This window comes from Crocodylus porosus, unplaced genomic scaffold, assembly GCF_001723895.1.
Source record: "Crocodylus porosus isolate Cpor-Errol unplaced genomic scaffold, CroPor_comp1, whole genome shotgun sequence".
Classification (NCBI taxonomy): Eukaryota; Metazoa; Chordata; order Crocodylia; family Crocodylidae; genus Crocodylus; species Crocodylus porosus.
Window position 1 is genome coordinate 10,754,681 of NW_017728914.1, and position 26,301 is coordinate 10,780,981.

General features: G+C 42.8%; 1 protein-coding gene across 1 annotated transcript in view; it reads left to right on the forward strand.

The window, feature by feature from the left end:
* LOC109309958 (rho GTPase-activating protein 7-like) overlaps positions 1 to 26,301 on the forward strand; it is a 179,489-nt gene that overhangs the window by 145,849 nt on the left and 7,339 nt on the right. Inside the window, exons 2-11 of the mRNA XM_019534867.1 lie at positions 7,261 to 7,332; positions 8,428 to 8,509; positions 10,811 to 10,874; positions 12,356 to 13,713; positions 14,152 to 14,322; positions 15,189 to 15,348; positions 17,412 to 17,610; positions 19,830 to 20,049; positions 21,856 to 21,970; positions 25,496 to 25,711. Of these exons, the coding sequence (XP_019390412.1) occupies positions 7,261 to 7,332; positions 8,428 to 8,509; positions 10,811 to 10,874; positions 12,356 to 13,713; positions 14,152 to 14,322; positions 15,189 to 15,348; positions 17,412 to 17,610; positions 19,830 to 20,049; positions 21,856 to 21,970; positions 25,496 to 25,711 (2,657 nt within the window). The remainder of the gene's footprint in view (positions 1 to 7,260; positions 7,333 to 8,427; positions 8,510 to 10,810; positions 10,875 to 12,355; positions 13,714 to 14,151; positions 14,323 to 15,188; positions 15,349 to 17,411; positions 17,611 to 19,829; positions 20,050 to 21,855; positions 21,971 to 25,495; positions 25,712 to 26,301) is intronic.

Consider the following 26,301-nt stretch of genomic DNA (forward strand, 5'->3'; position numbering starts at 1 on the left):
TTCCTGGTGTTGAATCCCATCCTGTTCTCGTCCGCTCACCCCTATAACCTGTCTAGGTCCGATTGTAGCCTATTCCTTCCTTCTAGCATGCCCACGGACCCCCACATCTTAGTGTCATCAGCAAATTTGAACAGGGTGCTTTTTACTCCGTTGTCCAAGTCACTGATGAAGATGTTGAACAGTCCAGGCCCGAGGACCGAGCCCTGGGGGACCCCACTCTCCACATCCCTCCAAGTCAAAAATGACCCATCCATCACCACTCTCTGGGTGCGGCCCTCCAGACAGTTGGTGACCCATTTGACTGTGTAGGTGTCAACACCACAGTCCCCCAGTTTTTTAATGAGAACAGGGTGAGAGACAGTGTCGAAGGCCTTCCAAAAGTCCAGAAAGACTACGTCCACTGCTACCCCTGCATCTAAGGATCTGGTGACCTGGTCGTAGAAGGCCACCAGGTTGGTCTGACAGGACCTGCCTCTGATGAAGGGTTGGTTGCCCCTAAGCATAGTCTCCCCTGCTGGCCCCTCGTGGACATGCACCAGGATAATTCTCTCAAAAAGCTTACCCAGAATTGAGGTACGACTAACTGGCCTATAATTCCCCAGGTCCTCCTTCCTCCCTTTTTTGGAGATGGGAACCACGTTGGCCTTCTCCCAGTCCTCTGGCACCACACCAGAGCACCATGAATGCTTGTAAAGCCGTGCCAGGGGTCCCGCAATGACCTCAACTAATTACCTCAGCACTCGAGGGTGGAGATTGTTAGGACCAGATGATTTAAATGCCCTCCAGAAGTTCCCTGACTAGATTCTTACTGACCCTTGGCCTGGGTGTGCCTCCCCTGGGGCCTAAGGGGGGCCCAGTGCGGGGGCTGATCTGGTCCCTGCTCAGGAAAATGGAGGCAAAGGAGTCATTAAACAGGTTAGCTTTGTCATCTGGTGTGACGACCAAATTTCCTAGTGTGTCCTGCAGGGGCCCCACATTACCCAGTACCTTCTTTTTGCCCCCTATGTATTTAAAAAAAGGACTTCTTGTTGTCCTTGATCTGGGAAGCTAGTTCCAGTTCCATCTCCACCTTGGCCTTCCTGACCGCCCCCCTGCATCCCTGAGCAACCGCAGTATAATCCTCCCTGGTGATGGTCCCTCCCTGCCGTTGGGTGTATGCCTCCCTTTTAGCTAGGAGACGTTCTCGGATGCTTTTGGTGAGCCATGGGGGCTTTTTCCAATACTTCATCTTGGACTAATATTAGACTATAATTAGTCTGTTTCATGCTTTGCTTCGGCTTAGTTTCATGTTTTGCCTTTTCCATGCTAGCCCAGAACAATCTTGGATAGGAGATTCTGCAAAGAGAATGTTTCAACCAACACTTTTATTTTCATGGGTACTCAATAAGAATATTTTATGGTTTGTTTTTTTTAAACGTTAGTTAGTGTAGTGTCTGTTCAGTTTTGGACCTCATATACCTGCTAACCCTGTCAAAATGTTAGTTACTTGATAACCACTCTGTCTAAGTCTATATTATAATAAGAAATGGAAAACTGGCATAAATTACATATATATTATTTTGTTTCCCATAAGCAGTTGGCAACCTTTGGCCCAAGGGAAAAAAAGCTAACTTTAAAGTGCTGCTAGCAGCCTCTAATCTCTGTTTGACTAATGAGGCTTGCAGGAAATGGGGATGTTTCAACTGCTTTTAAATATTTATAAAATCAGACTCATGTAGCGTGTAAGGGGGAGTTGACGCACTGAAGGTTCTTTGGTATTTCATGCTGCACGCAGATAATACTGTAAGATCTCTAGAAAGCGATCTTCCTCAGAAGCCACTTCTGCTCAACCCAAGCCTAAAGGGGAGGATGTCATTTCATAACATTTGCTGTGCCAGCTCTTCAAAGGTCCTTCCATTTCCTGCTGCTAGTGGGAAAGGTCTGACTCCTCCCCAGTGATCATCCGAGCAGCGTAAAATGAATCCCTTATTATGAGCACACCTATTTTCAGAGTTAATCAGTAAACCTATTGATACCCCTTGGTATAATACATTTGTAAACAGATGTGGGAGAACAAATTCTGATTATTTAATGAGGTTGGTAGTTAATAACAACTAATACATTTTTACATCTTTTTTTTAAGAATTGTACAAATAAATTGCAGGTTCTGGTATCCTTATTGCAGATTAGGAGAAGTAGTATGGCCCTGAAGCAGAGCAGGGTTTAGAAGTCAGAAATTCATAACTCTGTCTTCTGAATAAACCACTAAGCTGTGCTGTTTCCCTGATGGAAAATAACATGGGTGACCTCTTCAATAGGGCAAGTAGCTGTAAGAAGATGGACTTTGCTCAGCATAGACGGGTCTTGGAGTACAATTTAGACCTAACTGCTTTTTAGCCACTCTTATTCATTTTCAAACACTGTGCAATTTTACAGGGCTGTCTCTATAATTCTAGTGTTGTTGTGAAACCAGGACTTGTTAACTTCTTGTATTAGCTCAATAGTAGTCAGTGACCAAGATGGATGGATTCATCCTGTCCTATGCTTTGAAGCCTTTTGTGATTACTGATTATTTTTAGATGTTTGCATTTCCTATTCCTGAGCTGCTGGAGCTCTTAGTGGTCTTCCACCTGTAGGAAATTCACAACACTGTTACCAAAACCATCATGTTTTCTGTTGTTCGTCAAAATTCATACACCATCATGCTCAATGCTGTGTCATTCCAAAGCAGCCCGGCACCTCACAGTATCATGTAGCTCATGCATATCCTTTTATTTCCTCCTCCTATGAAGATTATGGTAATCATAATTTTGATACTGGTTTGTCTGGCAATTTCACTAGATCATAAACTCCTACAAGACCGTTTTAGGCTGGACATAAGAAAAAATGTCTTTACTGTCCAAGCCCCCAAGACCTGGATAGACTCCCTCCAGATGTGGTGCGGGCACCTACTATGGACTTATTTAAGAAACACTTGGATGCTTATCTTGCTGGGGTCCTTTGACCCTAGCTGACTTCCTGCCCCTGGGGCAGGGGGCTGGACTTGATGATCTTCAAGGTCCCTTCCAGCCCTAATGTCTATGAAATCTATTAAATCTATGAAGTGCTGAGCACCCGTTTTTCATTTGTTTTAATTTTCATTAAAATTAGGAGGAGTTTCTCATTCATCTTTAGTAGCACCAAAACAGATCCTTTACAGCATTTTGGTTGCTGTTTCCAGCAATGAAATAGTTGCTACCAGAACTTTTTGAAGTGATCTGAGAATTATCTGTAGGGACCTGGAAGAAGTCTGGTGGTTCCCATAGGTAAGTCTGGTAGTGAAGGTGAAGTTATTAGAATTTAAGAAGCTTTGGAGAGTAATGGTTGTGGGAAGTGTTGTGTCAAAAGAACTGCAGCAGCTGTGGAAGCTTTCCCAAGCAGTCCTAACCAGGGTGGATTGGATTTAAATCAAATTGATTTAAATCATGATTTCAATCGCTGTTCAGGAAGCCTCAGTTGAATCCTTTTTTTCTACAAAGCGCATTCTTGTTGTTTGATATCCTTTATTCATTTTACTTCTTGAAACTTTTCAGTTTTAGAGAAATGTAAGGACTTGATTATGGATATGGACTTGCAGAGAGACAAGAGGGGTGATGGGTAGGTAATCATGTCTGTTATCTCTCATTTCCATATACTGCTGTTAGCAAGGATTTTATCTCTGGAGACACTGAGAATTGAAACTAAGCATCACAGAAATGCTTAATGGGATCTTCTAAACCAGTGGTTCTCAACCTTTTTCCTACTGGGACCCACATGTAAAGATCCATGGCCTGTCCCAACCCACACTCCTCTGGCCCTGCTGGTGCCTGACTCCCAGTCCCTTAACCCCACCCCCTGGGCCATGCTGGTGTCCCTCATTCCCAACCCACAGCCCCCTGGCTCCCTCCAGCCCTGCTGGCAGTGCCCCCAGCCGTCCCCATCCTGCGCGGGCCAGAATGCAGTCACTGTGGCAGTTCTGGCTCATACAGGCAGCAATGGAGCAAGTCTGACTGTGGCACGGGATAGAGGAAGGAGAAGGAAAGGTCTGTGGCACCACCCTGCCCTGGGCTGGGGCTGCTGTGCTGCACCGAGCAGCCTGATCATGGCCCTTCCCACCCTCCCAGCAGCATCTGGTTATCCTGTTCCTGCGAGCATGGACACCAGCCCTGGTGCTGCCAGCCCGGCAGCTCTCTCCCTTACCCCACTGGAAGGGGTAGGCACCTTCCTGCCATCCTCTGCCCTGCTGCAGCTCACAACCCTTGAAATATTCTCGTGACCCGCGAGTTGAGAAACGCTATTTTAGACTGAGCACTGAGTCTCATTGGGTAGAGTGGTTTTCTTTAATCTTTTTACTAATCTATAAAGGAGCCTTTGGGAACCCCATAAAATTGGGCCCCTAATATAGTCCATGGTCTGTTGTGGCCTATTTATAAAACTTTTCTAAAAAGATTACATGAATATATTGTCTCAAATAGTATATGCTTAGAAGTTATACTCTCTATCCCATGATGATATCATTGAGCTTTATCTTAAATTAAAACTATCTTTATATAGGATTTTTTTTTAAAGCATCTTAACAAAAATATGATTTAAAAAAATCTGATTTAAATGAAGAAATCCAATTTTTTTTTTTTTTTTTAATCATTGATTTTTTTTATTCACCTTGGTCCTAACCTTCTCTGAAAAGGACTGCCTCTAATCAGGAAAAGGTCATTTGGTTTCCAGACCGATCCACAAATGTAGATACTAGTAATTGTACATTGTAATCTAAGCTGTCATTTTTTAATTAGTTTTTCTTGATTCTGCTTATAGTAGAAACAGCTGTAGTTTTAGAAGGAAACACTGGATTACTTTAATTTGGGAAAACTATATAACATTTCTGTGAGTAAGTGCTCTTCCATTTTCACTGGAACCCAGGTGTGCTTGGAGTAGACTGACATGATGTAAAGCCCTACTGAAGATAAGGCAATTTAGATTCTGGGCTTGCCTAGGATTGGCTGTGAACTGGTAGCTTGGGTGAATAATTATAAACTGCCTTCTTTTTTGCAGGACTTTATCTTAGGTTAGCTAACTCAAAACCAAGCCTCTTTTTCTTTTCTCTAGCGAGGACAATTAAACCTTTTCTTCTCTTCTTTCCCACATTGTAGGAATGTCATTTGCAGAACAGTACCAGTGTGCTATCACTTTGTTTCTGCTACTTGCTTACATAATGTTATTCTCTGATTATAGTTTGAGTCCAATTGTCTCCAGGCCTTACATATGAACATTAGTGTGAACAGCAGCAATGATGTGGGTAGTCTGGCCTTGGAGGAGAAAAAAGCATGCATATCATATTCTAAAGACAGAAAGGATGCATCTGGTTTGTATTTCAAAGACATATTTTTATCATTTCAAACTTCCTCTTTACCTGAAGTTGAAAATGGTTACAGAGTTGTGCATTACAAAATCAGTACTGTGAATAGAAATTTGCTGTAACTAATCAAATGGCTGATTTACATTTATCACTGTAACTGATTTAGAAAGAGAGGTTGCTTGATGAACAGGAAGACAATAAACTGATGATTTCATAGATGTTAGGGGCTGGATGAGACCCTACAGATCATTGGGTCCAGCCCCCTGCACTTGGGCAGGAAAGACCGCTGGGGTTAGATGATCCCAGCAAGATGGGCATCAAGATGCTTTTTGAAGATCGCCAGGGTGGGTGACTGTACCACCTCTGGGGGGGAGCATTCTTTACACTCAACTTGTAAGGAAGTTTTTCCTTATGTCTAGTCTGAAGTGATCTTCAATTAGTGTGTGCCCATTATTTCTTGTCCTCCCCTGGGGGGCCTTGGTGAATAGAGGCTCCCCCAAGCTCTGATGTACACCCGATATACTTGAAGGCTGCCACCAAGTCCCCTCTGAGTCTTCTTCTCTAGGCTGAACAGTCCCAAGTCTTTCAGCCTCTCCTCATATGACCTAGTCTGTAGGTCCCTAGTCATGCACATGGCCCTTCTTCGGACTCTCTTGCACTTCTCCACATCCTTCCTGAAGTGTGGTGCCCAGAAATGGGCGCAGTACTCCAGCTGCAGTTTCACCAAGGCCGAGTAGAGCGGGAGGATGACATCCTTAGCCTTGCTCAAGATGCCTTGGTAAATGCATACCAGCTGCATGCCAGCAATTGGCAGATATGCTAAAGATACTTAGGTGAATGGTTTCACCTCGTTAAACTGATAATTGTCTACTGAATATTACAAGCAAAGTTGGGCAATGCATTTTAACAAATCAACATACAGAATGTCTTCAGAGTTCCATTTTTGGACAGAAAACACATTTTAGGAAACTAGATTTTGAAATTCTCATTAAAGCTGTGCGTGAGGCAAGCCTTGGCAACTTTGTTGATATCAGAGTTGTAACTCAGGAACTAGCAGGGTCCCCAGACAGAAGAGTGTAGTCTGCATTTCTTCTTCTTCACAGTAAACAGTAATTTCCAATATTTGTGCAGTTTAGAGGCTGCTGGTATGTGCTCTTCCAGAAGCATACTAAACATGTTTACATTTTTAAGGCATCTGGTGAGTGTTCTGTAATTGTGTTAGGTTATGTTTTGCTTCTGCTCCTGTGGGAATGTTGTCGTATTGGTCATAGAGCTTTATTAATTGCCACAAAATGAGCAGTTAATTCCTGACATCTGTTGTACTGAAGTAACTGCCAAGTGGAATTGGTAGTTGGCAAGGAAATAAATATTGAAAGACCCTAGCAACAGGTACTGTAGACAGTTCTCATTACCAAGAATGCATAAGTAGAGTTCTGTTAGTGTTGTAGTAGCTCTTTCAGTCTAATTATGGTATTATCTGATATATTTGTCCTAGTCCTACCAATGTGTCTGAGGATCAGAATGCTTGGTTGGGCATTGATATCTTAGTGACTGGATATATGTATCAAATGCCTTTTTTGATTACCCATTCAAGACATATTAGTGATACTTTATAACACAAGACCTTCACAGATGGATGACATCATATGCAGTGGTCAATATGCAGTGGTTTGTTTGGTCCATAGTGGAATGAATGCTAGCAGTGTGTGTATTTGTTTGTTTTTTGAAATATAATTTTTCAAAAGTATGCTAATAGAAACCACATACACAAGATTCCTCATTAAATCCATTTCCTTGGAGCGATATGAAATAAGTAACTCCGTTTTTGTAAAAGTCACTAGTCTTATGGATCTGTCAACCTCCTGTTAACCTCTGAAAACTGACCTTTGTGTTTTTATATTTTATTACAGAAATTGAAGCCAAAGAAGCCTGCGACTGGCTGAGGGCTGCTGGCTTTCCTCAGTATGCTCAGTTATTTGAAGGTACAGTATGATAAAACATATCCACGTGCCGCATTTCTTGTATACCCCCTCCCTCAAATAAGGCATTTAGTACCTTGTTTTGGGAAGGCAAAATGAATTCAAAAAAGATTTTTCCAGTCATGGCTAAATTCTGTCTACAGAGGTAGAGTGCACACTGCAACATCAGCAGAAGCTAGAGTGTTAACCCTTTGACAGCTGCTGCTGTTCAGCCAAAAACAACTACCAGTTCAACAGCAGCTGTGAAAGTGTAACACTCTAGCTTTTACCCTGAAGAGTGAATTCTGCCTTTCCGTTTGCTGTTTCATTCCAGCAACTTGCAAGCACCCCCTCATCCCAGCTGCAGGGTCTCAAGAGAGTTCTTACTGTTAGATGATTGTGGATGTAAGATGTCATTTTGTAGGCAACTTTATGTTTTATACATGTTCAATATATTATACTGTATAATAAACACTCTCTGTTAACAAAAATGCAGTGCTCAAGCTTGGTGAGATGCTTAAGTCTCATTAAGATCTATAAAATAAGCCTAGAAAGTATTGTCAATAGATTTTGGAGGTTTCTCAGTCTGGGAGGGCAGATATCAAAATCTGGGATGGCGGGTATGTTTTGTAGATCCCATTAAAGCTTGCGTGGCAGTGTGTAGTGGTCTATACCTTTTCATATTCAAGGTAATAAAAAACATGTTTCATCCTACTTACAGGCAATATTAGAACACTGTTTTTAAGGGCAGGTGCACATGAGACAGACAGACAGAAAGTAGAGATTTTATTCTCAACTTTATATGTTTTAGTTTGTATGCTTAATTTGTTGACTTCAATGCAATCCAATGGCAGACTCTTCAAACGTTTAGCTTCCATCCAACAATTCCTCATGTGTATGCAAGTAATCCCATTGATGGCAAGTAGGTAAAATTACTCAAGTGTTGCTCTATGGAGGATTGGGACCTTAGTTATATGTATGACTTGTGCAGGAACAGTTCAATAAAAAAATACTGCAGTTTTATCTAGATTGAATTGAAATGTCAAGCATAGTCTTAGTTTTTTGGAAAATACTGTGATCCTTCAAAAATTATTATAAATAAATATTTTGTATTCACAGACATGCAGTTTCCTATTGACATCAAAACTGTGAGGAAAGATCATGAATTTTTAGATCTTGATGCTATTGAATCTCTATTCAGGTAAATATAATAATTTTGCTTCAGCCTCTACACAAAAGAAAACAGCTTCTATATTTTTGTGGTGTGTCTTTCTAGTTTAACAGGTTGCTCATGGAAACATATACCTCATAAAATCTCTTAAGTACACGCTTAAGCACACTTCATGATTTAAAAAAACCTTAAGACCATATTTACCTTTTATGTACATAAGTGCTTTCCTGACCTAAGGTCTGAATGCCTATCTGTAGGCTCAGAGAAACATTATATTTGTTGCAAAATTGGCCCCTTGAAAGCATCTACCGCCATGGCCAAACAAAAGAGCACAGCTGCAGAGCACTCCAATTGCAACAAATTAACTGTCATTATATGAGGGTTCAAATGAAGGCACTCCAAAGCAGAGTGCCTTTGTTAACTTCTGTCTGCTCTGTTGGCTGGGCTGAAGTAGCTCAGCTCCACCCCGGTGCTCTCTTAGGATGGAGGGGGAGAAGGCAGGGGAGGGAGATCTGTCCTGGGGTTTGCCCAGCCTACACTAGAGGGAAGGGGGGAGTGGATTGGAGCCCCTTTGAGGTGAAGGGCTCAAATTCCCCCCCACCCCACTTCAGCATGATCGGGCAGACCCCAGAATGCACCTTGCTCCTTTTCCTTCTTCCCATCTCATCCTGAGACAGCTACCATCTGTTGGGTTGGGAGGGTTGATCTAACTCGACACTTTCTGTGAACCTCCTTGGGCTAGATTGGGGAGCTGCACTTCTGTCTGTGCCTTTTGTAGCATAAAGCATCAACCCTACTTTATCTATTTAAAGTGTTGTCTACAGGGAGTGAGAATACTTCTATCACTTTGTTTAGTAACCATCAGAACCATATGCTAGAATTATTAGTTGGTGGGGCTTTTTAGGTTTTTTTTGATGGAATTAAAGCTCTCTTCCATATCCAAATTTTACAGGTTTGTTGTTTGGATTGTCTTTTTTTGCGCTTCCAGAGAAATGATACTGTAAATGACTAGCAAAAACAAATTGCAGTAATTAAACACCACATGTTTGCTCTCATTGTTCTCAAGAGGTTCTTGAGTAAGAGATTAAACCACTGTTCAAATGCTGACATCTTGCCAGAACTTGTGTAGTACACAGGTAAAACTTGGTTTGTTGGCACACAGTAACTCTCATCTGTTTTATGGGCTTCCCCCACATGGGAGTGCTAGTGTAATTACTCATGGTGCATTTTTTCCTCATATCTTTTTTTTAAAAGCTTTTTTCATTCATGTGTGGTCACTTGTGACCTGTAGCCCATGTGTGGCGTGGTATGGGCTTTGCCTACATCTAGTAGCTGATACAAATGAGAGGATAAATATTTGCATCAAGTGAGGGCCTAAGAGTTACTCCTCTAACCAAAGTGCTAGCAGCCCATAACTTTAATGTACTTTTACACTGCAAATTTGCTATGTGAGCCAGTGGTGCCCTTTGACATGCTATGCAGGTTATTACCTGGACAGGAAGCAGCACAGTTGCATTAAAATGTTGCTGCAGGAGGTATCCCTGTGAAGCAGCGTGGTATATTCAGGGGTGCTGTTGCTTGGCACAATGCATTTGCAATGTCAGCATGCACTTAGTGTTAAAGTGCCTAAATTCATATCCTGCTGTTGCCCTTGTCTTGGAAGGGAAAGGATATTTTGTGTGTGTGTGTGTGTGTTCTCAGGACGGATACTAAAAATTATGAAATTGTCTGGTATTCATTCATACTGTTGCTTTTCTTTAAATTGGATTGTTTAATCCAGATCATTCTTTACCTTGCACCCATGAGTAATCCCACTGATGTTGAAGGGATTGCTCATGTTTTTAAATATTTGGGCTAGTTTAGGTCTTTTTTGAACTTGCAGTTTTCAGTTAAAGTGATTACAACAAAAAATAAGATTATCTTAATTGCCATATCTAATGTTAAAAACTGCCAGTAATTTTTTTTTAAAATAATTTGACTCTCAATTTCTTCTTTACCAAAATCTCAAAAGGTTTTAGCATCTTCTATATAATTGACAAAGCTCTTTCTAAAGTTGTACTGAAATCACATTACGGTCTATTAATTATTGTGATTTGTTTTTTTTCCCCCCAAATGTTGCAAAGACACAATTGTAGCTATGAGCATCACACAACCACTGACCTTGTTTGGTGTTGGGGCATTTAAGGAGCCCGGAGCAGAATGTCAATTATTGCTGACAGATCTTCAGATTCCTTTGAAGATTTCAGGGCCAGCTCGGACAATGTCTGCTTTTAGTTAACATCATTTGAGCTAAAACTTTAAGTCTTTTTTTTTTTTTTCCCTTTTCTCTAGACGGTTAAACACACTAAACAAATGCGCAGCAATGAAAGTGGAAATAAGTCGACAGAGGAAGAGGGTATGCCTCTAAATTGTGTGTTTGTTTTCTCTAAAACATGGCTAACTGGTATTTAAAATACTCTGTAAATTGCAGGTCCACATAAAGATGATCTGTTAAGGATTAACTTTTTCCATTGACTTTATTTGTGTGGTCAGGGAGCTAACCTGTCATAGGAAATGCATACATTTATGCCTGAGGAATTTAAAAGTACTGTATGGGCATAATCCACAGAAAATTCTGTGCAATTTTCATTACATAGATTAGTCAGCTAGTGCACTTCTTAATTTTAAAAAAGGTTATTTATGTAAAAAAAAAAAAAAGTACAAGTCTGTGCCCATCATTGCCTTGTTAAGTGAAAATTCAACCAATCTGGGGCTTTGAAAGTATGTAAGGTTACTAGAGGCAGGTCTGCCCAGCAGCAAGAACAGCGAAGCTTTTCCTAAGCATGCCCCAGCTACCATGCTCCCAGGCAGTTTGAACACACAAGTGCACTTATTTCAGGGCTCAGGGCTTCCCTTCTACAGCTGCTGTCGGGCATACTACAGATTAAGGTCTTGAGACTGACCATAGAAAAAAGGCCTAATTGTCATATTTCCAGGTTAGGAGTGTGGGTAGGCGGGACATGCTCAGGAGTGTCTACATCTAAATGCACTGTTACCATGATGTAGGCATACCCATTTAGTTTTCATGTCCATCCATTCTTTGACATTTCCAGTTTCTCCCTCTTAGAAGAAAATGGGAGAAGCAGAGGATTCACTGTAACGAACCTGAATTAAAGCTATAACTTGCCTTGCCTACCTTTAGGATTTGAAACCTTGTTTCAAATTAACTATAGGACCAGCCAGGAAAAAGCAGCTTCTTTTTGTTTAAAAAAATATGTTGAGATTTTGAAATGTTTTGCCTTCCATATTGGGAGGAAGAGGAGGAGACCAGCTCTCCCCTGCTGCAGATGTCCTAGTTCCCTAATGGTTAGAGCATCTATTCAGGATGTGGAAAGATAAGTTAAAGTTCCTGCTCCAAATTAGGCAGAACCTAAGTCTTCCAAATCCTAGGCCAGTGATAACTCCCTAATCAAAAATCTTAAATTTTGATCCCTGAAAGATGTTTTGACAAAATTACTTTTTCACAAACATGTTCAAAAGGCTTGGTTTTGTTCACATATGGGTAAAAAAAAATCACATTGCAAAAGCTCAAAATTTTCTTCCAAGCAGAATTTTCATCTTCATGTCAACTCTGTTCTCTCTGTTGGTAGTAGGTTGACTAAAATATCCAGAAAGCTTAGATTTCTTTCTGCCCATAAAACACTTGATTGGAAAGTATAGCTCATGACAAAGAGCTTTCAACTGAATGTTGTTATAGTAGATAAAACTACGTCTAAAAGTACCCAGGGTTTCAGAAGCAAATATAAAAATTACATCTTTTTTTTTTTTTTATTATGTCTTAGATATTTTAAAATTTGCTGGACTTTGCTCGTTGAATTGTACTTTCTTTATTTTAAGAGTGATGAATCTGAAGATGAGGAACCTTGTGCAATAAGTAACAAATGGGCTTATGAGAGGTGCAGTCAGAGGTGGTCTCGTCTGGAAAGCCTGGACGGTTCCCCTGGAGAAGAACGTTCTAGTGCATCAGTCCCAGACAGTCCAAGACTTAAGAGCACCGGTAGTGAGGATATATCCTTTTCAGACCATGGAGGGAAACACGATACGTCCTCAATCCACAGTACTAGCAGTGGAGACAGTGACATTATTAGCTTCCCAAAGACTTTTGAAGATATCGAGACCAGTAGAAGTTCCTCAAGGTGTTCCTCGAGTAAAGTGGCCTCACCGGATTCCACCCTTAGTGGGTCTCCTTCGCCCAGTGAATTTTTAAGCATCATCAGTGAAGAGAAGTTTTTGGACAAGCCACTGCATAAAAAGGGAAAGAGCTTTCTAAAGAAAATGGAGAAGCTGCGCATAAAGAACACCAGTCTGAAGAGAGATGGTCACTCAAAGGTTAAACCCATAATAAGTGAACCTGTTCTGCTGGAAGGACTTGATGAAGAAAAGCTGAAAAACTTCAACTGTGTGAATATTTGTGACCTATCAGATAGTCAAATGAAAAAGAATTCTTCCTATTCTCCCCAGACTTGTAGCAGCAGCAGCCCGTCTGAAAACAGTAGCACAGTCAGCACCCCGAGTCCTGTTATCAAAGCCAGGAGCCACAATAAAAGAGGAGGGATGTATGCAGAGGACTTTGATTCTAGTAAGCTCTTGCTATGGAGTGATATATCTGAGCAAAATTTAAACAACGAAATAAACTTGCAGGCTAACCAAATGTTTCAAATACCGCAAGGCCATAAGCCTGGGACATTCCCTAAAGCACTTACAAACAGTTTCCTTTCACCAATGGACAATACTTCCGTGAACTGGAGAACTGGAAGCTTTCATGGATGCAGAAGAAATAGGATTAGAACCAGTTGTAAGGACTCTGAAACCCCCGCAAGCCCTCTTTCATTCATGGATAACAGGCTGAGTATATATGACAATGTGCCCAGCATACCTTTTCATCTAAATAAAGTGGAGGCAGAAGTTGGTGATGATGATGTTTTTTCAGAACTCGACAATGTTATGGAACATGTTAATGGGCTTAGAAGGCTGGTTAGTCAGTGGACTGAAAAGTTCTCAGATGATGGAGACTCTGACTTTGCTAATGATACAACATCTCCTTGCCCATCCTTCCCTAAAGAAATACACCTTGAAATAAAGCATTCAGAAGGGAAAGTGGAAAGTCTGTCCACAGTTGAAGGAGAACAAAACTGCAGGCACCTTGGTGACCTGCCATATGTAACTGACTCGGAGACTGGATCCCACTCTAGCAGGTCAGCCTCATTTGTCTCAGCAACTCCTTGCCCCCGCCCCCGCCCCCAACCAAGCCTTTCCTTCTGCTCTGCCATCCTCTCAGTTTAAAACACCATTTTTTTTGAAATTATGGGAAATGTAAATCTATTTAAAGCTGGGTGAGCCTGTAAATTAGTCAGAGCCAAGCACCATTGAAATCTAAGTGCTCCTGTCTCCTGGTTCTGAGAAGCCACTTAAAGCCCTAGATAGAAATCCTGATTTTTAAAAATCTCTTTTTTAAGCCTTTTATATTGCTGCATCACTTTTCAGATGAGATAAATCAGCTTGGAAACACCAAGACATTTAGTAAGTTGATTGTCAATAGAAGAGTTTTTAATAGGTGTTCAGCTGTTTTAGGCAAAAAGCTGATAACGTCAATAAGAACTTTATTTTTAATCCAAGTAATATTTACTTCTTAGGCACACAAGACAGCACTGGTCTATGAAAGAGAGTGGAAACTTGGAAAGCCTTTCTATGCAAATTGATAACCAGTCAGCAGCCCACCTAAACCGAATTCAGAAACTTGCTTTGTTGAAACTCACTGCTTTAATGGATAAATATTCACCATCCAGCAAACAGGGCTGGAATTGGTAAGTTAACAAATATTAAAATATGCCACTTGAGGAAAAGTGATAATTGGTGTAAGCAGGTGGATTTCCTACAGTATCCAGCCTATGCATATGTAGGGTGATGTTTGGTCCTCACTGACTTAATGGAAGTTTTGTTTTAGATTTCAGTGAGGTCAGGTTTTAACCCATGTTTATACATTTCTAACTCTCTCTTCTGGGTGAAAGCGCACTGTCAAACGAGTGTGCTAGGGATTAATTTCTACCTGCACAGCCTGTTAAAGAGCTATAATGTAGCTGACTTTACTATAGCACTGGGCACCCTGCCAATGAGTATGCCTGAGTTGAGAGATTACACTCAGAGCTTCATTAAGACTTCTGCATCACATCCATTTCAGGATGCCATGCTTAACCAAAGTTCTCCTTAGCATGGTTCTTCAACAGTGTAGATATATATGTTCAGAGGGAATGAGCAAGGGCAGAGAGAGATGGTCAAACCCATCATCCTCCTGTCTGGGCTGGAGCTTAAAAATGATGATAAAAGCCACCAACTACTGAGAGTGACCTAACAGACAGGTGGTAGCATATCATGCAAAAACATACTCTGAACAAAATTTAAGTTGGATGCAAAGCTAATGTCATTCTAGGATATGTATCTTAGTGCTTTAAGGGACTTAAGACACATAAGTCTGCTACTGTATCTTTCTTCTGTTGCTCTCTTCACTATATGATGCCCTGATAGCACAGCAGTATTTTGGGAAGCAAGAGAAAGGGTGTACATTTTCTCAAGAGTATGTGAGATAAGCTGAGGGGAAAGGGAAATGGTCCATATTTCACTGAAAAGAAAGAAGGCACCTAATGGTTTGAATGTATCTTGTGTTTCTTTTCAGGACTGTTCCAAAGTTCATTAGAAAAATAAAAGCCCCTGACTATAAGGACAAAAATGTATTTGGGGTTCCGTTACTTCTAAATGTTCAGAGAACAAGTCATGCACTTCCTAGGGGCATTCTTCAGGCCATGGAGTACTTAAGAAGACACTTTCTTGACCAGGTACAAACATGAATCAAACCCGAACAGGACTTGAGGGACCCTATGCAACATTTCAGGGATGAGGAGCCCCTAGAGAGCCAACCACCAATTTTTATTTTGACAAGGCAAAAGAATAAGAATATTATTTTATTCCCATATCCCTTGATACTGAGTGGGAACAGGCCTGAATGGATGTCCTACCAGGATACCAGTATTATTCTATTTTAGGACTGCCTTGTTTTTGCTGCTATGTAATCCTATCTGCCCTTTGTTCATAATACCTGCAGTTGTTCATTCACTTAGCAAACTGTCCTCCCATGGTAGTATTTTTAATGGTAAAATACAAAATCTAACATGTTGCAGTCACTTTGCTGGCTGAAAGCAGCACAACATATTGGAAACATCCATATGCTCATTTTGATTGGGATTCTAGGAGTTGGGTTGTATCTTTCTTTTTGTCCCTTGTTAAGGTTATGGTACTAAAAGCCTTTTCTGTACCCCACTCACTGTTACTCACCAATAAGCTGATTGACGTCTTTCTGAATTAGTGCTCTATATTTCTTGGCTGGGATGATCTAGTTGGGGATGGTTCTGCTTTGAGCAGTGGGTTGGACTAGATGATCTTCTGAGGTCCCTTCCAACCCTAATTTTCTATGATTCTGTGATTATAAAGGGGATGCTCTATGCCAGTGGTGCTCAACCTTTTAGGGCAGTGCGCCAGATGGGCAGTGCCAAGGCCATCCACAGGCTAGATCTGGCTAGTGGTCCTGATCCAGCATGGGGCAATCACAGCAGGGGGTCACCCACCTCCAACCTGGGGATGGCCTAGCCCCAACTCAGCCCTGTTGGGGGAGTGGGGAAGTGGGAGAAAAGGAGCATAGCGCAGCCTCAACCTGGCCTGCAGAGGTGTGGGAAAGGGAGCTTGACATGGCCCCACTGGGGAAAGGAGGCATGACTCAGCCACAGCCTGCCCCCGCAGGGGGAAAGGAGTGTGGCCTGGCCCCATCCAGCCGTGGGGGTGGGGGGAGGGGGCATGAATTTTAAGCTGTGTTAACATTACTCTGATTACATTTTTGTACAAAAGTGGCACTAAATGTCTTCCACAATATCTAGATTTCTGAATTTCTTGCTGGATGGAAATGTGGTTCCTGACCAACCCTAAAAATAAGTTACTAAATGGCCAGTTCAGCACTTAATCCTCTGCATAATCAATTTACCAAATTTTACGGTGTATAATTCAACACATTGTATAGGTCGAACCCATATTTTCATACAAAAAAGTTGGATTTTTGTAGATCTGATGTATAAGTTGACTCCACCTGACCAGAGGGATGTCAGTAGGGTGACTGGGTGTGCTGGTGGTGGAAGAAGGTGCTGGGGATAATGTGCAAGGAGCTGGAAGCCTGGGCAGGATCATGTGAGAGCTGGCAGGCTCTGGGAAAGTTGGATCAGGCCCCTGGTAGCTCAGGCAGCACATGGCCCACTGGCAGCCGCCACAGAGGGAAGAACCAGGCCCGCCTGCAGCTCAGGGGTTACCTGGCTCCCCAGCAGCTTGCCCCCCAGCTGCAGGGTTGGGGGCAGACAGGCTCCGCCAAAAGCAGGATCAGGCCCCTCACTGCTTCTGCCTTCAGCAGGCTCCTGCAGCCGGCAGGATGTCTGGCACTGCCTGAGAAGGGGCTGCCTCACCCCATGGGCAGCACAGGGTGCCGGGGAGGGGGGGAAGGCCAGCCCTGCCCAACACCCCAACCCCCCCTCCCACCTCTGTCCAACACCCAGTGCTGTCCATGGAGCAAGCCAGCCACTTCCAGGCGGCTCCAGGCATCCTGCCAGCCAAAGGACTTTGCTAAAAACAGAAGTGGTGAGGAGCCCAATCCTGCTTTCATTGGAGCCTGCCTCCCACCTCCCCAGTGGTGCGGGTCCAGGCAGCTCTGCTCGCAGGGGACAGTATACAAGTTGAGGTGGATATTTAAAGGTAAATATATTGACTTTTGATGTACACCCACAGGAAAGGAGAAGGCTTGATTATTATTCATTAAGTTCTCACATCTGTCTGTCCTTTCTTTCTTTCTTTCTTTGTTAAATAGGTTGGTCTGTTCAGGAAATCAGGTGTTAAATCTAGGATCCTTTCTTTAAGGGAGATGAATGAAAATGACCCAAGCAATGTATGTTACGAAGGCCAGTCAGCATTTGATGTGGCAGATATGGTAAAGCAGTATTTTCGAGACCTTCCTGAACCTATATTCACTAGCAAGCTATGTGAATCCTTCCTCCACATCTACCAATGTATGTACCTTTTTAATTGCCTGAGTTTCTTGAACATATAGGTCGTTGGGTTTTTTTTGTTGTTTTTATTTTGAGTATTGAAACTTAAACTGTGGGAACCTACTTTCCATATCCCTTTCCCCTGCTGTCCAAAGTTGCAAGCAGCTGTGAACTAGTACTTGGCATTTCTGTGTCTGAAATGTGCCTGACTCCTACAATCAGAGGCTGCTTTTGGAATTATTTGTGTTTTCGGAATATATATACAATGCTTTTTTCCTGGAGGGTGGAGGGGAGCCAGGGCACTTACAGATAGATACCGTTTAACAGCCTTTAACCTTGGTTTATCATCTAACTTTATTTTTAAATAGTTAATTCAGGACACAAATTTAGCATGAAATCTGATCCCCTTTCTCTAAGGACTGCCTTGTTTCAATAGTAGTCTGATTGATTTTATTAAGGCCCTTGCCATGTATTTATTTAATGGTGTGATGGGATCTGTCCCCACGCATGCATGGCAGGATGCACAATTTTGAGATTGGGGATCAAACTCCAATTGTGCCACTACTACTTGCTGCTGCAGGTTGAACCCAGAATCATGATTCTGGGCTTCTCCTGACCTGGCAAGTTGAATGCCGAATGCCTGGTGAACTGAACGGGGGCTGGAACCAACAATTGGCTGATTAGGGATCCTAGCCCCAGGACTGCATTGGAGCCAGCTGGAGACTCTGGCGTGCTCCTGGGGCTGAAACCTGACAATCAACCTGGAGGGGAAAGGTGTTTTCACTGGAAATGCTGACTGTTTGCTGCTTGCTCTGTCAGCGTAAGCTCAAGGCTCTGTCTGAAGGAGAAATAAGTTAGAAGGCCAGTGCTAGCCTTTCACATTGCTTTGAATTGATTCTATTGCCAATTGTTTGTCCTAACAAAATATATTTTTAAAATACAGGAATGATGTGAGATTGGTACCTCCTTAACTGCAAACTCTTTTTTCTGTAACATGGAAAAGACGCTTAAAATTTGAATAAGGACAGGATTTCTAAAAAACATTAATTTTTGAGCTGTATTTCATGACTTGTCTTGACATGAACGTATGTCTTGCTGCCTTGAGGCAAAACCTAGCGCCGAATCTCTAGTTATTTTTTATTTCCATTGCACGGCATAATATTCTACAATTTTGGAGTAGATTTATTTTGATTTTGTTTTAATGTTTTTCTAAAACAGCTATTTTTAAAAATTGAATTGTGGAGCTATCAGAAGGAGGCCTGTTTGTTTTTATGTTCTTTTAATTAAAAATACTAGGTGGAAGGTAAGGGAATAATTTCACCTAGAATTGCAGTGTGACTTTTTTGAAAGATAGGAGCTTCCAAGAAGAGTGTAATTTTGTGTTCTGTCCTTTGTAAATTAAGCAGACTAAAGATGAATGCTTCTTGCATATAGGTCCAAAAAGTGCAAGTAATGTGGCAAGTTGGACCCATCCCCAATCTCTGTTACAGGCTGTCTGCATGCTAAATTATGCTGAAATAATTAAAGTTGTGGATTTTAAATCTGTTTAGTTATACTTTATGCAGAACGTTGTGTGGATGCTGTGTTAGAGCTCTAAACACATGGAGCTATTCAGGACCTGCTAGTCTGGCTTCAGCTAACAGGAGCACACTCCATACATGGAGGTAATCAGAAGACAAGCCCTTATATGGGTTTGAACAAGTCATGTTTCCATTTTAGTCTGTTACAAACGGGTTTTAAACTAAGCTGAAATAAGCCACTTTTAATTGCAAATAAGAGTTATCACATGAGGTTTGCACCAGTTTAAATTAGTGTAAATTTGTATGTTAGCAGTCTTCTGGGGGCTTTCCATACAGTGGGCATGTCTACACATTGCTCTATTATGATTCACATGATCACTGGCTATGTTGCCGTAGTGGTGCACTGCCCAGCTATAGCATGCCGCTATGGTGACGTAGCCAGTAAATCTAACCGTGTGCTGTCTGTGCACTGCAGTACTGTGCTGTGTTTTAGTACTTCCCCCAAGTGCAGTACTGTCGCCATATGGTGACATGTAGACACTCCCAGTGAGACCGTAATGTTCTTTTTACCTTTGGTGAGCTCTTGCACAACCATCTAAAGTTAGAGAAGAGTCAATGTAGTTATAGAGGTAATGCATTATTTAAGGGCTAACATTCGTTTTATGTATTGTTTTATCTCCTTGTGTTTTCACGTGATTTTCCTAATTCTTTTACTTCCAGACTTGCCAAAGGATCAACAATTTCATGCTGTCCAGGCTGCCATTCTTCTCCTCCCAGATGAAAATCGTGAGGCTTTGAAAATCCTTCTCTCCTTTCTCCATGATGTGGTGGCTTTTGTTGAGGAAAACCAGATGACTCCAACCAACATTGCAGTCTGTCTTGCACCATCTTTGTTTCACCTCAGTACCCTAAGACGGGAGAGTTCATCATCATCAACTAGGTATCGTTGTCATAATACTTGGACAATACCTGTTAAAATCCTATAGTTTGTATCCTCTTGATTCTTTGTTAGAATGAACTAAAATATGTTTAAAAATCCACATGCGGAGACCTATGAAAATAGTCTTCCTGATAACTTTTGTTTTATGTAGAATTCTGGTTACGCTTGGGTAAGGCAGCTGTCACAGGTGCAGTAGAAGAAATGGAGCTAGAGAACCTTTACAAAAAGAATGTAATTTTGTGTTCATATATATAACAGTCCAGGTGCATTAAGATCTTGCAGCTAGTTTCGGGCTTGTCGTTAACCTAGGTATTAATTGTTTGGTGATAACCTGATGGTTCAGCTTTACAGTACATGCCAAAATGAGCCACAGGGATTGTGTGATTAAATGTTAATAGCCAAAAATATCTCACATGTGTAACACCTGCCAGTAATCCATCCAATTCTGAGGAAATTTTCAAATCAGGGCAATCTTGTAACTTTCCACAATATTAACTTCAGACCCAGTATTTACATACGATGCCTTGTTTCTTCATTACACAATATAACTGTGCTTATGCATACACTTGTCTTGAGGCTGGAAGAACTGCTTTGCTTCAGACAAATGTCACATCTTCATCAAGGTAGATCCTCCATTTCCTTGCAGCGATGTGCTGGAGATAAGGGTGCAAGTTCCAGTCAGGTATTTGTGCATTTCAGGTTTAAAGAAACAGATTCTGAGAAAAGTAAATAGAGGTGAAAAACGTTAAGAATGTGCTTTTACAAAGCACAAGCCATCATGAGATGCGTATGCCTATAAAACAGCCCTGCAATGGATGCTTGGCTCTTGCTGGGACGAGCTGACCCTAATGCTGAAACACTGCCAGTCACAGCAAAGGAAGGTGTGAGCAGAGTTAAGAATGTGGCAGTGGAACTGATTGTTTTTTGATCGCAGGGTCTAAACCAGAGCTAAGCAATTTGTAACGGTTGGGAACTTGAGAGTTGTAGTCCAGGGCTCTACCTTCTTGATTTAGTTTAGTTCTGCAGTGGAACAGCAAGGAGCCTAAAATAGAAGGGCTTTTCTCTTGATCATCTTAGAAATAGGGTTGCTTTGAACCATAGGTTCTGATAAATACTTGTTAATATTTTACCATGTGTTTCAAGCTTCAAAGGGGTATAATCTAGAAGTCTTGGCTTTGAGGAATAAAGTCAAGAGGCCTTATCTGTTTCTTCTTTTCAAAGCTAGTTAGCAGGAATGTGCCATGATAAAGCTGTTAGAAGTGAGTGCTAATGATGTCATATAATGATTATTATGTCTGAAAAGAGCCAAAAAATGCTAACAAAAATAAGTTAACAAAAAACATGGAAAGGAAGCAGCTATTTTTATAATCATAATAATTTTATACGTCAGTTGGGCAATTTTTGTGAAGGATTTGGGTATAAGAAAACACAGATCACGGTAAATTAAATCAGGCCGAGCGCCTCAGATTTTTCTAAACCTGTGTAGCTACTTCAGTAACAAACATTGGCTTTTAATATTTAGTATTAATACCTCCAGTGTTTCTAGCATCCGTGCCCTGAGTTGGGGCTCTTGCTTCTATGTAATTGTTGTTCAAGCCTTGATACAAAGCTGTTTGTGTGAATGTGGTTAGAGCATAATTTGTACAGTGGGACTGATCTCATTGTGATGCACACATTCAGGCCGGAGAGTACATAAGCAATTCCAAATGCATCAAGGCCGCAGTTCCTAGTGGTGTATGACTGGGCACCTCTATTCTTTTGTCTTTATGAGAACCCTTATTAATTCACCCTGCTCTCCCCCACCAGGTCCAGCCAGAGGAAATACAGCCTGGGAAAGCCAGACCAGAGAGACTTGAGTGAGAACCTGGCAGCGACACAAGGCTTGGCCCACATGATAATAGAGTGTCACAGACTCTTCCAGGTATGTTGTGGCTTATAACAAATCCCCACTTTACTGTTTTAGACAACATCCGTCATGCTGCTTAGAGACTTGGGAGTGTGCCAGTAGGATGCACTGGTACTGAAGCTGAAGCTGGATGCGGTTGTGAGGTCTTTGCCATGTGTATCAAACAGAACTGTTTGGCAAGTGCTCATGTACTTCTGTTGGTCTTTAAATGCAAAAAGGGAGGGAAAAAAATCAGCTTGAATCAGCTTTGAACCACAAGGTTTGTTTTTGGTGAGGGTAATACATGCTCTGGGCCAAATCATGATTCACGCTAGTCTCAGTAACTTTTTCCCTCGTAATGAATTCCTTGATGTTGTATGGATGAACGTCACTAGGCAACACGGAGAACTCTGTTGCGGAGATCACTGCATCTGCTACATGCTCCTCAGGATCAGCGTTCCCTCTAAGCTGTGCGGCGTGTGCAGCTGCGCAGGTGTGCCTGGCAGTGCGGCATGAGCGTGCCTGCGCAGCCATGCATGCCGTGCATCTCGGAGGCAACGCTGCTCGGGATGGCTCTCTCCTTTTCCTGTGATGAACCTGGCCTCTGAGGTGCTAGTTGTGTGCTTAGGATGTGGACCTGAGCCACAGAGGGTGAAGCAGTGCTTGTGTCCGGGAGTTCGATTGAGCCCCAGTGTACTTGGCCAGATTCCTAGTTCCGAGCAGTCTGTGGTATGTTCTGTTTGCCCCTGTCCCAACTCTAATGCATTTTATGTATAAAAATGCCTTTTTTAATCATTTCCGGCTTGCCTGCCATAGACACCATCTAAATACATGATCTGAGATGGAAACAGCTGCTTTAGTTATGCTTGAAGAAACATGCTAGAGCCAGCACTTGCTGCTATCTCATCTGATGACAAATCCTGACCCTGCTGGGCACCTCAACCCCTAAATGTCCCATTGCCTTCTGGGATGCAGGACAATGTTCCCTCTAAAGAGTAGCGGTCCATGAGCGTGCCGCTTCAGTCCTGCCTCCCCCTTTAGGTGTAGTCTGCTGGTAAATGTCCCACAGTAAGTGTCCAGGTGGGAATGGGGAGGCTTCAGCCACCTTCTCCATGCTAACCGCTGCCCAGAGCAGCGTACTGGAGTGCTGTGGGGCAGCCATGGGCCGACACAGCCAATTGATAGAACTGAAAAGGGAGGCACTGGGGCCAGCGTGGGACACTTACCTAAGGTAAGCTCTTCACTCCTCATGCAGGGCAGGGAGCAGCTCCTCCCCAAAGTGAGGCAAGGCAGGGCTGGGGGCTGGCACAGGCTCTGCCAGCTCCGGGGAACTGCTCCGCTCCCAGCCCTGATGCCATGTGCCTCCTCACCCCCTGAGGCGATGGCGGGATGTGGAACAGTTCCCTGGAGCCCTCAGAGCAGCTCCCCGGAGCCAGCCCGTCTCTGCCCGTGCCTCACCTCAGGGAGGAGCTGCTGCCTGCCCTGCATGAGGAGTGAGGAGCTTACCTTCAGTAAGTGTCCCACGCCGGCCCCGGTGCCTCCGCCACACTCTGTGGCCAGCTCCTCTCTGAGAGGCCGCAGCCCAGCTCTTTCCCTAGCGGGTGCACGGCATTAAAAAGTCAGTGTGTGGCAAGATTTTTAATTGTGTGGGGCCACGCACGGGCGCAGCTTAGAGGGAACCGTAATGCTGGACTCCAGTGATAAGTATGTAACAAAGGAACACCGCTCCCTAGAAGGCCTGAAAACATCCTCAGCGTATTTTTTCCCTCTCACTTTCTGCTCTGAGGAAACTGGTCACTTCCATCCTCCTCGCACATTTTTTCCACCTCTCATTAAAGCTGCTGTCTGTGCTGCACAATACGTTTGTTGATTGCTGGCTGCACTTCCCACAGCAATTAGGTGCTGTGCACATGGGGGTCTGCAGTGACACAGGTGAGGCAAGAGCTGGATAAGGATCAAGAAATCAGTGGCACAGAAGTCTGCCCAGCAGGCCTATCAGCATTCACATGTGTATCACACGGTGCTAGGCTGTCTCTTCTACCATGGTGCTTTAAAGCAGCTTGGGGATGCTTGGCTAGTGGGGCTGATGATTCATAGTGCTTATTTGTTCTGGATTGGAGACCACCCTCACCCAGCTCTTGCTTTCTTATTGTCTTTTTAACACCAAAGCAGGTATCTGTCTGCAGTGATTTCATCCGCATGTCATCTGAGCATACAATTTGCCTTCTATTAAACATGCATTATTGCATCTTTTCCCAGACCTAGGAAGCCTCCCTCATTAAGACGGGGAGGCTTCATTACTGGAGAGGTACTTACAGGCCTTTTTAGTGTGTTTTATGGTGAAGCAACTGGCTACATGTTCCAGAGAGATGAAGCTCATCGTGTTCCTTATTTGCAGTACCCCTGCTAGGCAGGCCTTTCCTTGCTATAGAGGGGAATGTAGCCTGCAAAATAATTGTTTTCTTTATTGGTCTGGCTCCCCAGTTTACATGGATGCACTGTAAAAATGGCAATCAGTCACTTCACGGGAACTATGGTAGCGGTGCTCAACTACAGCAGTGGCACTCAACCTACGGCCAGCTCCGACCCATAGCACCATGTCATCTGGAACCATGAGGGCTCCTTCTGGGCCTGGAAATTTGGTGGCAGGGAAGCTATGGAAGTGTTAATTGCTGTGTCTTCCGGAGCTGCTCTTATGAGGTTCCTCTGTGGCCGGATCCAGTACACGGGGTTGGGCCAGCAAGTGGGGTTGCTCTGTGGCTGGATTGCACCCATAGTTGGACACCCCTTACCCCTGGCCACACCCATGCACTGGATCTGGCCTGATGGGATACAGCATATGGACCAGCCCCACACTCTTTATCAAGCTCACAGGGCCAGATAAGTTGAGCACTACTGCATTAGTCACGGAAGTAATATACATACAAAGGAGATGGTGCCTTTCTCTGCAATCAGTCAGCTCTACATTTTTTATCGGCAAGCCAATAACTGCTGCTGGGAAATAGATCGCCCAGCCTGTACCTAGTTTCACCACTGCTTGTTTTGCTCAGGGCTTATGTTGTCAAAAACCTCAGGCTGTGGCTTTCATTCAGTAAGGTAAAATTGACATCTATCATAATGGGAGGAGCACCAAGTCATACCCCTTTCCTCTGAACCTCTGCTGAAGTGCAAGACTTAAAGTGAAGTGATTTAAAGTTGAGGAGTAGCGGTAGGAATATAATGTGAGGAGTTCAGATTCACAGAGCAGTCAGCATTTCCTTCACTGTGGGGGATGGAGTCATTCCTGGCTCATCCTTCAGCCAATAGTTTGTGTCTGCACCTGAAAGAACTTGCATATGTTGGGTTGCTCCTGAATTCTCACCATTCCCAGTTTTGTTGCACTGATCCCACTGTACTGAGTCCGCACTTGCACATAATGGTTTAGAATGCTTGTTAGCATTTATTTTGGGGTTTGTAATGTTAATATTATCACTAAGTGCTTCTGCTAGTGGGTTTGCCTGCACCTGAAACAAATGTAATGGGGATTGTGATTAGGCTATGCCCTTTCTTCTGCCTGTGCAGATGCCTGACTACTGTCTTGAGCAGTGTGGTGATGACTTGCATGACCAAAAAGTCCTGAGCGAAGGGGCCTCGAATCAGACCACCCCGATCAAGCACTCCGCTATGTTGATCTCCCTTGAGAATTCCATGCAGGACCTGCTTCGGGATGCCAAGGAAAAATTCAAGAGCTGGGTTGCTTGCTCAAATGTGGAGCGTGTGGAATTAGCACATAAAAAGGTAAATTTGACATTAGGGCATTAACACACAAGTGGCTGAAGACCTTAAAAATGAATTTCCCACCTCTCAAAGGATGGGAGTATGCTGAAACAGCTGAGTTTTTGCTAAACGTCAGTTCAACTGTCTGTGAGTTGGTGACAACTGCTGGTACATTTAACTGGTCTGTAATGTCTAATAATAATTAAGGCTTAATTTGCTATTCACATGAACTTCATTAAAAGTGCACCTTTAACTGTATAAGAAAGACATCCATTGCACTGGAAAAGGTCCAAGGATGACTTTTATGCATCGGAAACATGACTACTGGAATATAATACATACCTTGTTTTTGAAAGGCAGAATGAAGAAAAATATATTTTTCCAGAGTTATGGCTGCATAAGATCTAATATTTGGCTGACTGTTCCTACTTAACCATAGCTGAAACCCTAGTTGCTGTTAAAGACTGATCTCCATGGGTGGATCCATGATTTCAAAAGAAACTAAAGGCTGTGAAATAGGAGGAGAGAGAGACTGGGAAAATTAAAATTGAAGGGACCTCAGGAGGTCATCTAGTCTAACCCCCTGCTTAAAGCAGGACCATCCCCTGCTA